The 12,674-nt window shown below is 47.9% G+C and overlaps 1 protein-coding gene across 2 annotated transcripts in view; it reads right to left on the bottom strand.

Moving 5' to 3' along the window:
- Thsd4 (thrombospondin type 1 domain containing 4) overlaps positions 1-12,674 on the bottom strand; it is a 694,201-nt gene that overhangs the window by 23,160 nt on the left and 658,367 nt on the right. For both annotated transcript variants that reach the window (XM_045160247.1, XM_045160248.1), the window contains 3 exons: positions 8,499-8,628; positions 5,631-5,835; positions 4,406-4,579 (listed from right to left, as the gene is read on the bottom strand). In XM_045160247.1, the coding sequence (XP_045016182.1) occupies positions 4,406-4,579; positions 5,631-5,835; positions 8,499-8,628 (509 nt within the window). The remainder of the gene's footprint in view (positions 1-4,405; positions 4,580-5,630; positions 5,836-8,498; positions 8,629-12,674) is intronic.

Genomic DNA, 12,674 nt, shown 5'->3' with positions numbered 1-12,674 from the left:
ATTAATGAGTCTTCCTTACTCCCATTCAACCTTTTTTTTTTTTTTTCAAGGTAGGATCTTACTCTAGCTCAGGCTGACCTAGAACTCATTATGTAGTCTCAGAGTGGCCTCAAACTCACGCTGACCCTCTTACCTCTGCCTCCTGAGTGCTGGGATTAAAGGTGTGCACCATCACACCTGGATTTTTGCTTTTTTTTGAGGCAGGGTCTCACTCTAGCCCAGGCTGACTGGAACTCACTCTGGAGCCCAACCTGGCTCTTAACTCACAGCCACCTCCCGCTTCTGCCTCCCGAGTGCGGGGATTGCAGGCATGAGGCGCCATGTCTACCTCCACTCAGCTACTCTAAAATAAGAATGAACGTCTAGGAATGTCAGTTCAAGGGGTAGACAGATCAAAAGTCATTTATCCTCCTCTCACCCAATGTGCGTGGCTTAAAACTTCTTTTCCAAAGAACAGACAAGTTCTACAGTGAAGAAGAAAGGGCTCATCCTTTGTGCTTTTTATGATTTTTTTTTTTTTTTTCTTTTTGGTTTTTCAAGGTAGGGTCTCACTCTAGCCCAGGCTGACCCGGGATTCACTATGGAGTCTCAGGGTGGCCTTGAACTCACGGTGATCCTCCTACCTCTGCCTCCCGAGTGCTGGGATTAAAAGCATGTGCCACCACACCCAGCTATTATTTAACATTTTGATAGCCAGTTTTCCCAGCTCCATTTGTTGGGTGAGATGTCTTTTCTTTCTAATGTGTCTTTTTGACTCTTTGTCAAAGATTAGGTGGCTGTAGTTGGGTGGACTTATACCTGGACCTTCTATTCTATTTCATTGGTCTATGTGCTAATATCATGGAATTAAAAAAAAAAATTATTTGCAAGGAGCAGGGGGTGGGGGGGAGAGAGGGAGAATGAGCACACCAGGGCCTCTAGTTGCTGAAAACGAACTCCAGATGAATGCGCCACTTTGTGCATCTGGCTTTATGTGGGTACTTGGGAATTGAATATGTATCATTAGGCTTTGCAGGCCTTAGCTGCTGAGCCATCTCTCCCTCCCTAGTATAGTTTTTACTATGGCTTTGTAGAATAATTTGAAATCAGGTATTATAATATTTCCAACATTGTTTTTTTTTCCTGCTTAGGATTGCTTAAGCTATTCAAAGTCTTTTGTGCTTCCAAAAATTAAATACCAACTGTGCTTCCATGTGAATTTTAGGATTTTTTTTTCTAATTCTGTGAAAAATGCCACTGGGATTTTGATGACGGTTATACTAAATCTATAGGCTGCGTTTTGGCAATATAGCTGTTTTTACAGTGTAACTTCTGTTTATCCATGCGCATGGGAGGTCTTTCCATCTTCAAGTGTCTCACTTTTTTTTATTTTTTAATCATTTATTTATTTATTTATTTGAGAGTGACAGACAGAGAGAAAGACAGATAGAGGGAGAGAGAGAGAATGGGCGCGCCAGGGCCTCCAGCCTCTGCAAACGAACTCCAGACGCGTGTGCCCCCTTGTGCATCTGGCTAACGTGGGACCTGGGGAACCGAGCCTCGAACCGGGGTCCTTAGGCTTCATGGGCAAGCGCTTAACCGCTACGCCATCTCTCCAGCCCAAGTGTCTCGCTTTTTAAAATACTTTAAAGTTTTCATTAAAAAGCTTATACCTCTTTGGTTAGGTTTCAAACTAGATCACAAAAAGAATTAGTCAAACGAACTAGGAATTTTTTAACCTGGGCAAGAGGAAGAGGTTCTCAAGTGGCTTCAGGTTGTCACATAAGGAGGGAGCCCCCAGGTTTTCTAAAGGACAATTGGGACTTGTTAGGAAGCATGTGGATTCCATGTAAAAGGCCGTCTTCCGACACCCTGGGAGGCGTGAGGAACACACTTGTCTGACGAAGGACTCAGACAAGATCCTGGGTGGCGGGCTTCACGGATCCTGCCGAGGGTCCTCGCAATGCCTGCTGACCACCAGGGGTTATTCAACACACCAATACCTGCTGGCTAATACCCCCAGACCATGGGGCAAGGGTGTCCTTCGAGCCTGAGGCATTGCATTGACACAGGGAGTGGGCGGGGCTGGGACTCAGGAGCTCCAGACATCCAAGGCTTTTGTGAACTTGGCAGGTCTACTGCGTCTTCTGGATAGCCTTGTTATTCGAGGTGGCCTTTGGGCCAGTGTCTTTGGTGGACTCTAGACCCTCTCCACCCCTGCTGCCTCAGAATCTGCATTTTATCAAGGTTGGGGTGGGGACAGGTAGGCATACTGCAGGTTAGAAGTGCGCTGAGGAATTCTGGTAAGAGCAAAGGTGGAACCTGGCTTCCTTGTGTGAGAGGTCACTGGCTAAGGAAGGACCCTATCTGAGTCCCAGTTAAACTTCCAAGATCTGCTGGGAAGTCCACAAACTAGACACGGTTCCTCCAATACCTGGAGTAGCTGACTGGGCAGAATCTGCTGCGTGGCCTCTCCTATTGTTCACTGACACTTCCACGAGGAAAAGGAAGCCAAGTTCACTGTCCCTTCCCTCTCTTTGTTCCACGTGTCCTTTAATTTTGTGTAGCACTTATTTTTCTTCAATTACCTTTTAAGAATTTTATTTAATTTTAATTTTTATTTACTTATTTGATAGTGAGATAGGGAGGGAATGCGGGCAAATGGGCACACCAGGGCCTCTAGCCACTGTAAACAAACTCCAGATGGCATGTGCCACCTTGTGCTTCTGGCTTTGCATGGAGCCGGGGGAACCAAACCTGGATCCTTTGGCTCTGCTGCCAAGTGCCTTAACAACGAAGCCATCTCTCCAGCCCTTAAATTACTATTTATCTTTTTTTTTTTTTTTTTTTTTTGGTCTTTCGAGGTAGGGTCTCACTCTAGCCCAGGCTGACCTGGAGTTCACCCTGTAGTCTCAGGGTGGCCTTGAACTCACAGTGATCCTCCTCCCTCTGCCCCCTGAGTACTGGGATTAAAGGCGCCATAACTGCTAAGCCATCTCCCCAGCCCAAATAAAATGTTTTTTTTAAAGGTTGGTTGGGTCAGGAGAAACACTGACATGGATTTGTTTGGGGAGGGGAGGCGTTAATACAGCTTGGAATAGCGTAAGGGGCTCACCCAAGCCACAGGAAAGGGTTTCCTCCTCCAAAGAACAAGGCCTTCTTGCTTCGATGGAGTTTGTGGGGGAGGGGAGAAGTTCCACACCCCAGGACTCAACCTCCCTGCGTGCTAGGAGCCAGAACAACGGGGAGCCCGGATGGCACCAGATAGGACGGACCCAAAGCCTGAACTTTGTGCCTTTCTTCAGTTTCCCTGGCGACAGGAGGCTGATCTGGCCTGCCTGGCCTCGGGTCTGGGTTCTCTAACCCTCACAGGGGGGGGTCTCATCTTGAAAGAGAAAGGTTACAGGCGGATGTGGCCTCTGATTTATGAGGCCCGGGCTTCTGATTTAACAGGCTTGGATCGTCCTATGAGGACTGAGGGGCTCTGTTTAAGGTTGGGGAATGGATGGCAAAAAGTTAACTTAACCCTCCTCAGTATCTCATATTATTGAGTGATTATTAGATATAGTGAATAATGTCATCCTGCTTCTCATGTTTTGTGAGTCCCTGAAACGGACAGTGAATAGTGCCTTCCTTGCTTCTCTGTGTGAGTGTGTGTGTGTGTGTGTGTGTGTGTGTGTGTGTGTACGTACATGCACACTCTCACCAGGGTCTTCAAGCAAGAGCTTTGGACCACTTAGCCATCTCCCCTTCCTTGCTCTTAAGTAGCTAAATACACATTACATACACATACATTCGTCCCCTTTCCAATAGACTGACCTCCCTCAATCCCTTAGGCACATTTATGCCATTTGGGGTACATTTTACCATTCACTCTCTCTCTCTCAATCTCTCCCTCCCTGTCTGCCTCTTTCTCTCTCTTAAATAAATAAAAGTATTTTTATTATACATTTATAATATATAAATATATTTATTATAAAAAGTATTTTATTTATATATTTGAGAGAGGGGGAAGAGAGAGAGAGAGAAGGAGGAGGAGGAGGGGGAGGAGGAGGAGGAAGAGGAGAATGGGCACGCCAAGGCCTCCAGCCACTGCCTAAAAACCCCAGAAGCATGCGCCCCCTTGGCATCTGGCTTATGTGGGTACTGGGGAATGGAACCAGGGACTTAGGCTTCGCAGACAAGTGCCTTAACCGCTGAGCCATCTCTCCAGCCCCTAGTAATCTTATTCTTAGCGTTTTACAAAACTTAAATGATGCATCTTTTTTTTTCTTTTTCCTCCCTAGAGTTGGATTTTTACTTTGGGATTTTGGGCTACTTTCTCGGCTGGTGCAGCTTTAGGAAACCCTGTGCCCTGCAGCCCGCGCCCACGAGCCCACGAGCCCAGCCAAGCCCCTGCCAGGCTGTCCGCCACCAGCATACTCACCCGTTCACTCCACTCCGTGAGGAACCAGCTCTTTGCGCAAGGTCCCATGTCGCAGTTCTCGATGTCATTTGGTCGCAGTTTCATGTTGCACTCCTCGTCATCCACCACGTCCCCGAGGTTACTCACGCACTTCACGTCGCGGGTCCTCTGCCCCACTCCACAGGGCACTGAGCACTGAGACACAGCAAGCTTCCGTGAGTGCAGAGCTGACGGCGGGCTGGGAGGCCCTCATTGCCAATACGCCCTCCGCCAGTAAACGTAGGGCATCCCCGGATCATGAGTTTAAAGAATTAAGATCCATACACCAGGGAGGAAGACTTGGACTAAAAGGGAGGAAGGATTATAAAAAGTACAGAGAGGGCTGGAGAGATGGCTTAGTGGTTAAGGTGCTTGCCTGCAGAGTCAAAGGACCCTGGTTCGATTCCCTAGCTGACTTGGAATTCAGTCTGTAGTCTCAAGTTGGCCTTGAACTCACGGCAATCCTCCTGCCTCTGCCTCCTGAGTGCTGGCATTAAAAGGAGTCTGCCAGGCTGGAGAGATGGCTTAGCCGTTAAGCACTTGCCTGTGAAGCCTAAGGACCCCGGTTCGAGGCTCGGTTCCCCAGGTCCCACGTTAGCCAGATGCACAAGGGGGCGCACGCGTCTGGAGTTCGTTTGCAGTGGATGGAGGCCCTGATGTGCCCATTCTCTCTCTCTCCCTCTATCTGTCTTTCTCTCTGTGTCTGTCACTCTCAAATAAATAAATAAATAAAAATACTTAAAAAAAAGGAGTGCGCCACCACTCCGGGCTAAGGTTCCTCATGCTTTATCAGGATGTGTGACTGTGGTGAGGCCCCCTGTGTTGCTGGATCCTCTGCAGTACTCAAAACTACTGAGCTCTAGAAAACTCACAGCCCGTTCCCCTAAGATCTGTGCAGATGAAATCTTGCTTACTGTATTCCATGACTCAAACTGAAATGAGTTGGCTCTGTGACTGCCCGTCAGCCTTCCCTTTACACACGGGGCAGGTGAGGTTGGCAGGCTCAAGATTCCCACTGACTCACCTGTGACGTTGGCCGTGGCGGTGATGGGACGCACTAGCCTGAACTCTGTCAGGTTATTGGCACCTACGTCCCGTGGTCTGCAAACACGACTGCCCGGAAGATGCCTCCCCCCACGCCCCCACCCTGCCCAGGGTCAGGTGTCTCTGGTTCCAGCAGCGGGTCTTGGAGGGGGAGGCCCCGTACCGAAGTCCAGTCTGTGCGAATCTGCCACTCGCTGCAGATCTTGAGCTGGCACGTGCTGGTGGTCTCCGGCTTCTCCAGGTGCTGGCAGCGGTAGGGTTGCACCGTGAGGCTGCGGTTGGCATACACCTGGCGGCAGAGGACCTGGCGGTGCTGCATGCCCAGGCCACAGGTTTTGCTGCACTCGGACCACTCCCCAATGTCCCAGCTGGCCCACAGAAGGAGGGCAAGAGGAGAGAGAGAGAGAGAGAAAAGAGAGAGAGATCAGTTACCAGGAGGGGACCCACATCTAACAGTCAGCTTGAAGGGCCATGTGAGTCTGTCGGGGAGTTTGCTTGTTTGACATGCTATTTACTCATGAGTAGATTTGCTTAGATGCCGTGCAAAGTTATAGAAAACTGAGAAGGCCCAGATGATATCTCTAGTAACAAAACACAATGCTCCCCCAACTGCCTCAAAGGTCAACATCAAAGTTTGTTTTATTTCCCTATAGAACATTAACCCAGTTTTTTTTTTATAAAACTTTTTTTTTTAAAAAATTTATTTATTTATTTGAGAGTGACAGACACAGACAGAAAGACAGATAGAGGGAGAGAGAGAGAATGGGCGCGCCAGGGCTTCCAGCCTCTGCAAACGAACTCCAGACGCGTGCGCCCCCTTGTGCATCTGGCTAACGTGGGACCTGGGGAACCCGACCTCGAACCGCGGTCCTCAGGCTTCACAGGCAAGCGCTTAACCGCTAAGCCATCTCTCCAGCCCTTAACCCAGTTTTGAACTATGAAGTCTTTTTTAAAAAATTCATTTTATTCTTTTTTTTTAAAATTATTTATTTATTTATTTGAGAGCGACAGACACAGAAAGACAGATAGAGGGAGAGAGAGAGAATGGGCACGCCAGGGCTTCCAGCCTCTGCAAACGAACTCCAGACGCGTCCGCCCCCTTGTGCATCTGGCTAACGTGGGACCTGGGGAACCGAGCCTCGAACCGGGGTCCTTAGGCTTCACAGGCAAGCGCTTAACGGCTAAGCCATCTCTCCAGCCCTCATTTTATTCTTTAAAAGTATTTTATTCACTTATTTATTGATTTGAGAGAAAGAGAAAGACAGAGAGGGAGAGAATGGGCACACCAGGGCCTCTAGCCCCTGCAGACAAACTCCAGAATCATGTGCTACCTTGTGCTTCTGGCTTTATGTAGGTCCTGGGGAATCAAACCTGGGTCATTTGGCTTTGCAGGCAAGTGCCTTAGCTGCTAAGCCACCTTTCCAGCCCTAAGTTTATTTTATTTTTATTTATCTATTTGAAAGAGACAGAAGAGAAAGAGGCAGAGAGAGAGAGAAAGAGAGAGAGAGAGAGAGAGAGAGAGAGAGTAGAGAGAGGAAGAGAATGGGTGCACCAGGGCTTTTAGCCACTGCAAATGAACTTCAGCTGCATGCACCACCTTGTGCATCTGGGGAATCAAACCTGGGTCCTTAGGCTTTGCAGGCAAGTGCTTTAACCGCTTAGCCATCTCTCCAGCCCTAAAAAGTCTTGTTTATTTTGGTGAGTGTGTTCAGTGTATGCACCCGTGTGTGTGCGTGAGTGTGTGCGCAGATGCGTGTACCCCGCGTGCACATGAACAGAGGGGGACGTTGCGTGTCCTCCTCTATTACTCTTCTGCCTTATTTCTCTAAGACAGAGTCTCACTGACCCAGAAGCTCTCCTTTTTATTTTTCAGCTAAACCTGCTGACCAGTGAGCCCCGAGTGACCCTCCTATTTCCACCCCCACTCAGTGTTGAGGTTACAGGCACACACAGCTATGCCTGGCTTTTTACATGGGTACTGGGGATTGACCTCAGTTCCTCATGCTCTTGTAAAGGGCTCTTACTCACTGAGCCATCTTCCCAAGCCTGGAACTCAAAAGTTTCCGTTCTGCCTTCTTGGCTTTGTCCTGTTTCCGTGTCCTCCTCATAACCCTCCCCCATCCCAGTCTTGGTAATCTCCTGGATGAGGCACCAGCACAGGTTCTTCATGGACATGAATAAGAAGTATGTTTCTATTATGCCCAGGAGTAGGTTTTGACCCTTTAGGGTCTGCCCAGCCTATTCTGAGAGTATGTTATTTGTCACTCAATAACTGTCCAAAACATCTCCTGGACATTTTTCCTGACTCGTCCAGGCAGACCTTTCAGTTTCCTCTGTCTGTGTTCAGCTCACCAAAGACACTGACCCACTGGGATCCCATTATTTGCAGCTTCCTTTGTTTTCCTGGGAGGGCCTCCTGGCTAAGCACACAGCCTTGCTACCTGGCTATAGGCTCTGGAGTTCTTCCCTAAAGGTAGTCAGGCTTGTTTGACAGACCATAATAGCTCAAGTCAGGGGTTTCCAAATCAGATTAAAACTAAAAACTAGGTTACAGGCTGGAGAGATGGCTCAGCAGTTAAGGCACTTGCTTGCAAAACCTAAAGACCAGGGTTCAGTTCCCCAGTACCCACATAAAGCCAGATGCACAAACTGGCACATGCATTTGGGGCTCATTTGCAGCAGCTGAAGGCCCTGGCATGGCCATTCTTTCTCTTTCTCTCTGTCTCTATCTCTCTCAGCTTGCAAATAAATAAACATTAAAATAATAAAAATGACAACTAGGTTATTGACAGAGTGTGGTCACACATGCCTTTAATCCCAGCACTCAGGAGACAGAGGTGGGAGGTTACTGTGAGTTCAAGGCCAGCCTGGGACTACAGAGATTGCCAGGTTAGCTCAGGCTAGAGAGAGATCCTACCTTAAAAACGACAACAGCAACAACAAACTAGGTTATAATCTGCTACTAAGATCTTAATGAGTTCCAAGCAGAAGTGACTAGACAATAGGTGACCCAGCTAGAGTGTTTGCTTACAAGGCTGGGCAGGGGAAGAGGTTGCAGGGTTCCTCTTCCGGGGTTGGCTTCATGCTGGAGTCACAGTAGCTCTCAGGAACTTCCTCATGAGTGTTTCTGTGTACGCAGCGGAAAATGGGGTGCTGTGATCCTGTGACGACAGAGAGAAGGTCAGCCTGCACCCCGGAAAACTGAGCCTTGGGCGGAAATACATAAACAATCGAGTACTAATGAAAGGCAGGGGCAGGATGAGTGAGGGCAATTCCCACTCCTCCTTCAAATGGTGTGTTAATACACACACACACACACACACACACACACACACACACACACCCCTACATGGCTACATGGCTTGGCTGAAGGCTCTGGGTGTACAAAGGAGACCTATGCAGTTCCTGCCCTCGAAGAGTTCATAATCTGTTTGTAGACAGGCTCAAAGGAAGATCAAAATAATTTTCATGGGGATGGCTCAGCGGTTAAGTCACTTGCCTACAATACCTAAGGACCCTGGTTCGAGTCCCCAGTACCCATGTAAAGCCAGATGCACAGGGTGGTACATGCATCTGGAGTTTGTTTGCAGTGGCTGGAGGCCCTGGTGTGCCCATTCTCTCTCTCTCTGTCTTCTCTTTATCTCTCTCTCGTTCTCTGCTTGCAAAGAAATAAATAAAAATATTTAAAAATTTTTTCATGGTCTGGGGATGGAGCTCAGTTGGTGGAGTGCTTGTGTGGCATGCAGGAAGCCCTGGGTTGGATACCCAGCATCACATGAACCACGTGTTTGATGGTGCATCCCTGTAATCCCAGCACGCTTACAGCACCTGTAATCCCAGGTAGGAGGACTGCTATGAATTTGAGCCTGGGCGTCAAAGTTGAGCTGCTGGACAGTTTGGGCTACAGAATGAGACTGTGTCTCAACAACAACAACAAAACAAAACTTTTTTTTTTTCCATAGTAGTCCATGTGACTCAGCTATACCACTCCTGGGTATATTTACCCCAAAGACTATTGCAGGACCATTCACAGCAGCTAAGATATGGAACCACCCTAGGTGTCCAGCCAGAGAGACGGTGATAAAAAAAATGTAGTGTGTGTGTAAGAGTTTTTTCAGTAGTAAAGTATAATTAAGTTATGTAAATTGCAGGAAAACAGATGTAATTGGAGATAATTATATTAAATAAATTAAGCAAGTCTCCTTAAAAGATTATATCATGTCTTCTCTAGATATTATTTAGATAAAATCATGTTAAGTACATATTGTGTGGAAGTAGGGGAACAAAGGGGGACTAATAAGAGGGGTGAGGGATGAGAAAATGGAGGGCATGAGGGGAATATATGCAACTTATAAAAAACATAAAAGGCTGGGCGTGGTGGCACACGCCTTTAGTCCCAGCACTCGGGAGGCGCAGAGGTAGGAGGATCACTGTGAGTTCGAGGCCACCCTGAGGCTACATAATGAATTCCAGGTCAGCCTGAGCTAGAGTGAGACCCTACCTCGAACCTTCCCCCCCCAAAAAACAAACAAACAAAATTGCCAGTACAATGCCTAGCTCACAGTTTTGCCCTACTCTCTTCTGCCACCTTCTGGCACATTAGGGGTACTACCAGCGGACATTTATGAGTGAGAAACTGGCCACTGGAGAGGATGCATCTTTATAAGTAACCTATAGTCAAGTAGTCAAGGCCAGTATAGAACTCTTGCTAGGGAGGACATTGCGATTTGCTCCTAAGTACTGCTAACTGATTAGACATTTGTATTTTTTGGAACCCCCAACTCACTACAATTTTTTTTTTTTTTTTTTTTTTTTTTTGAGGAAGGTCTCGCTCTAGCCCAGGCTGATCAGGAATTCATTATATAGTCTCAGGGTGACCTCAAACTCCCAGTGATCCTCCTACCTCTGCCTCCCGAATGCTGGGCCCAAAGGCGTGCGCCACCACGCCTGACCAATCATTACAATTTTAACTGTAACATGAAGGTCCACGTTTAACGTGTCTCAGTAAGTCACCAGCCATGGAAGTGATCCAGCCATCCTTCAGGCTAGCCTTGTGTGACTCACTGAGCCAGAGGGTAGTGTGTGTAGGAAATATGACAGTTTGTAAAACAGTTCTGAATCAGAAATGATCGTTTGTTGGAGTGACTCTGGCAGTAAAAAGTTTACACTGTTGCCCTAACCTGAGACCATTATTTAAAATAATGTCCCATTTATGCCCAATCCAGTCATTAGCTAAGCAAAAGGCAGTACTCACTGTAAAATTAATGTGAAACAAAAACTTCTGTGGCACTAAAGCTTGTTCAGCTACACGTCTCCTTCCATAACAACGGAGATATTTTTAATTAAACCCAACCAACATTAAGCACATTGTGCTAGGTTATGAAAATGAACAGGACTCGGCCCGTAACTTGCAGGGTACAGTGGGAACCCAGCTATTAAGGGATTAAGAGATAAATATCTCAGTTAGCCTATTCCTTTTCCCCCCAGACTATGTGGGTTTAACTTTTCCACTTACACGTTTGTGCATTAGAAAGCAAAAATAACTACCCCGACCACTTGGCACTTGCATAAGGGGGGAAACCTAATATACTTAGCCCTGAGGACACAGGATACCATAGGAATGCGCTGTGCCTGGAAAGATGGGTCCTGCTTGGGGATGTCTGGCAGATGGCCACTGCCTGCCTCCCCTCCCGTTTTACTGCCTGGACACGTGCATTGTCCATTGTCCGTGGTCCAGCTCCATGGAAATGAACCAAGGAAATGCAGTCAGAGGCTTTTTCTTGTCTCTCGGATGCCTCCAGTGACTGCAACGGTTTCTTTCTTTGGGTTACTTTCCATATCCGCAGAAAGAGTGGCTGTCACTCAGCATGGCGCCTGGCCACCTCTTGTTGTTCAAGACTGCCATGCAACGATTCCTCCAACTGCTAGCCAGGAAGGAGGACAAGGGCGGCGAGGCAGATGCTGGCTGGGGCCTTGGGCAGCAGGATCAAACTGGGATGGGTTGGTCTGGCTTCTCCGTCGTATTGTATGTTGGTTACGATAGAAGCAGGGCTTGTTGGGCCGGAGAGGTGCCTCAGTGGGTAAAGGCACTTGCTTGCAAAGCCTGATGACCAAGCTTTGATTCCCCAGCACCCATATAAAGCCAGGTGCACAACGTAGCGCGTGTGTCTAGAGTTCGCTTGCAGTGGCAGGAGGCCCTGGAGTGCCCCTCCTCCCTCCTTCTTTCTGCTTCTCTCTTAAATGAATGAAATAAAATATTTTTTAAAAAGAAGTGTGGGTCTGGAGAGATGGCTTAGAGGTTAAGGCACTTGCCTGTGAAGCCTAAGGACCCAGGTTCACCTCAGAACCCATGTAAGACAGATACATATGGTGGTGCATGTGCCTGGAATTCGTTTGCAGTGGCTGGAGGCCCTGGCTTGTCCCTCCCTCCCTCCCTCCCTCCCTCCCTCCCTTCCTTCCTTCTTTTCTTCCTTCCTTCCTTCCTTCTTTCCTTCCTTCCTCCTTCCTTCCCTCCCTCCCTCCTCCCTTTCTTTCTTTCTTTTCTTTTATTTTTTTTTTTTTTTTTTTTTGTTTTTGAGGTAGGGTCTCACTCTGGTCCAGGCTGACCTGGAATCAACTCTGTAGTCTCAGGGTGGCCTTGAACTCATGGCGATCCTCCTACCTCTGCCTCCCGAGTGCTAGGATTAAAGGCGTGTGCAACCACGCCCGGTGATCTTTCTTTCTTTCTCTCACCTTTCTCTCTCAGATAAATAAATAATAAAAATGAATTTACATCTTGAAAGACAAAAGAATGGTGCCTTGGAAAAGAGAACGGTGCCCCAGGTAAGTGGTAGATAATAAATGGGCAAAGTCAGCGAAGTCAGGAGATGGTATCGAGGCGTGTGAGGCATCATGGAAAGACAGATCAAAGGAGAAGCAAGAAGGGGTTGCATGGGTAAGAGCACGTGCTGAGTAAGCACGAGGTCCTGAGGGGGCCTGATTGACTCACCCCGAGACAGATACGTCAGCACTCACATAAGCGTCTGGGCATGACCACACACACCCCTTGCCCCAGACCTTTGGGGAGCAGACACTGGACAGTTGCTGGGGCTCACTGGTCAGTCAGTCTGGCTAAAAATGGCAGCTCCGGGTTCTGAGACAGACTTTGTCTCCAGGAAAATACATGGATGAGTGACAAGATGATGACACCTGATGCTCTCCGCTGGGC

The sequence above is a fragment of the Jaculus jaculus genome, chromosome 10 (assembly GCF_020740685.1).
Source record: "Jaculus jaculus isolate mJacJac1 chromosome 10, mJacJac1.mat.Y.cur, whole genome shotgun sequence".
Lineage (NCBI taxonomy): Eukaryota > Metazoa > Chordata > Mammalia > Rodentia > Dipodidae > Jaculus > Jaculus jaculus.
Note: the sequence above shows the minus strand (reverse complement) of the source record. Positions and strands in the feature narration are given on the sequence as shown.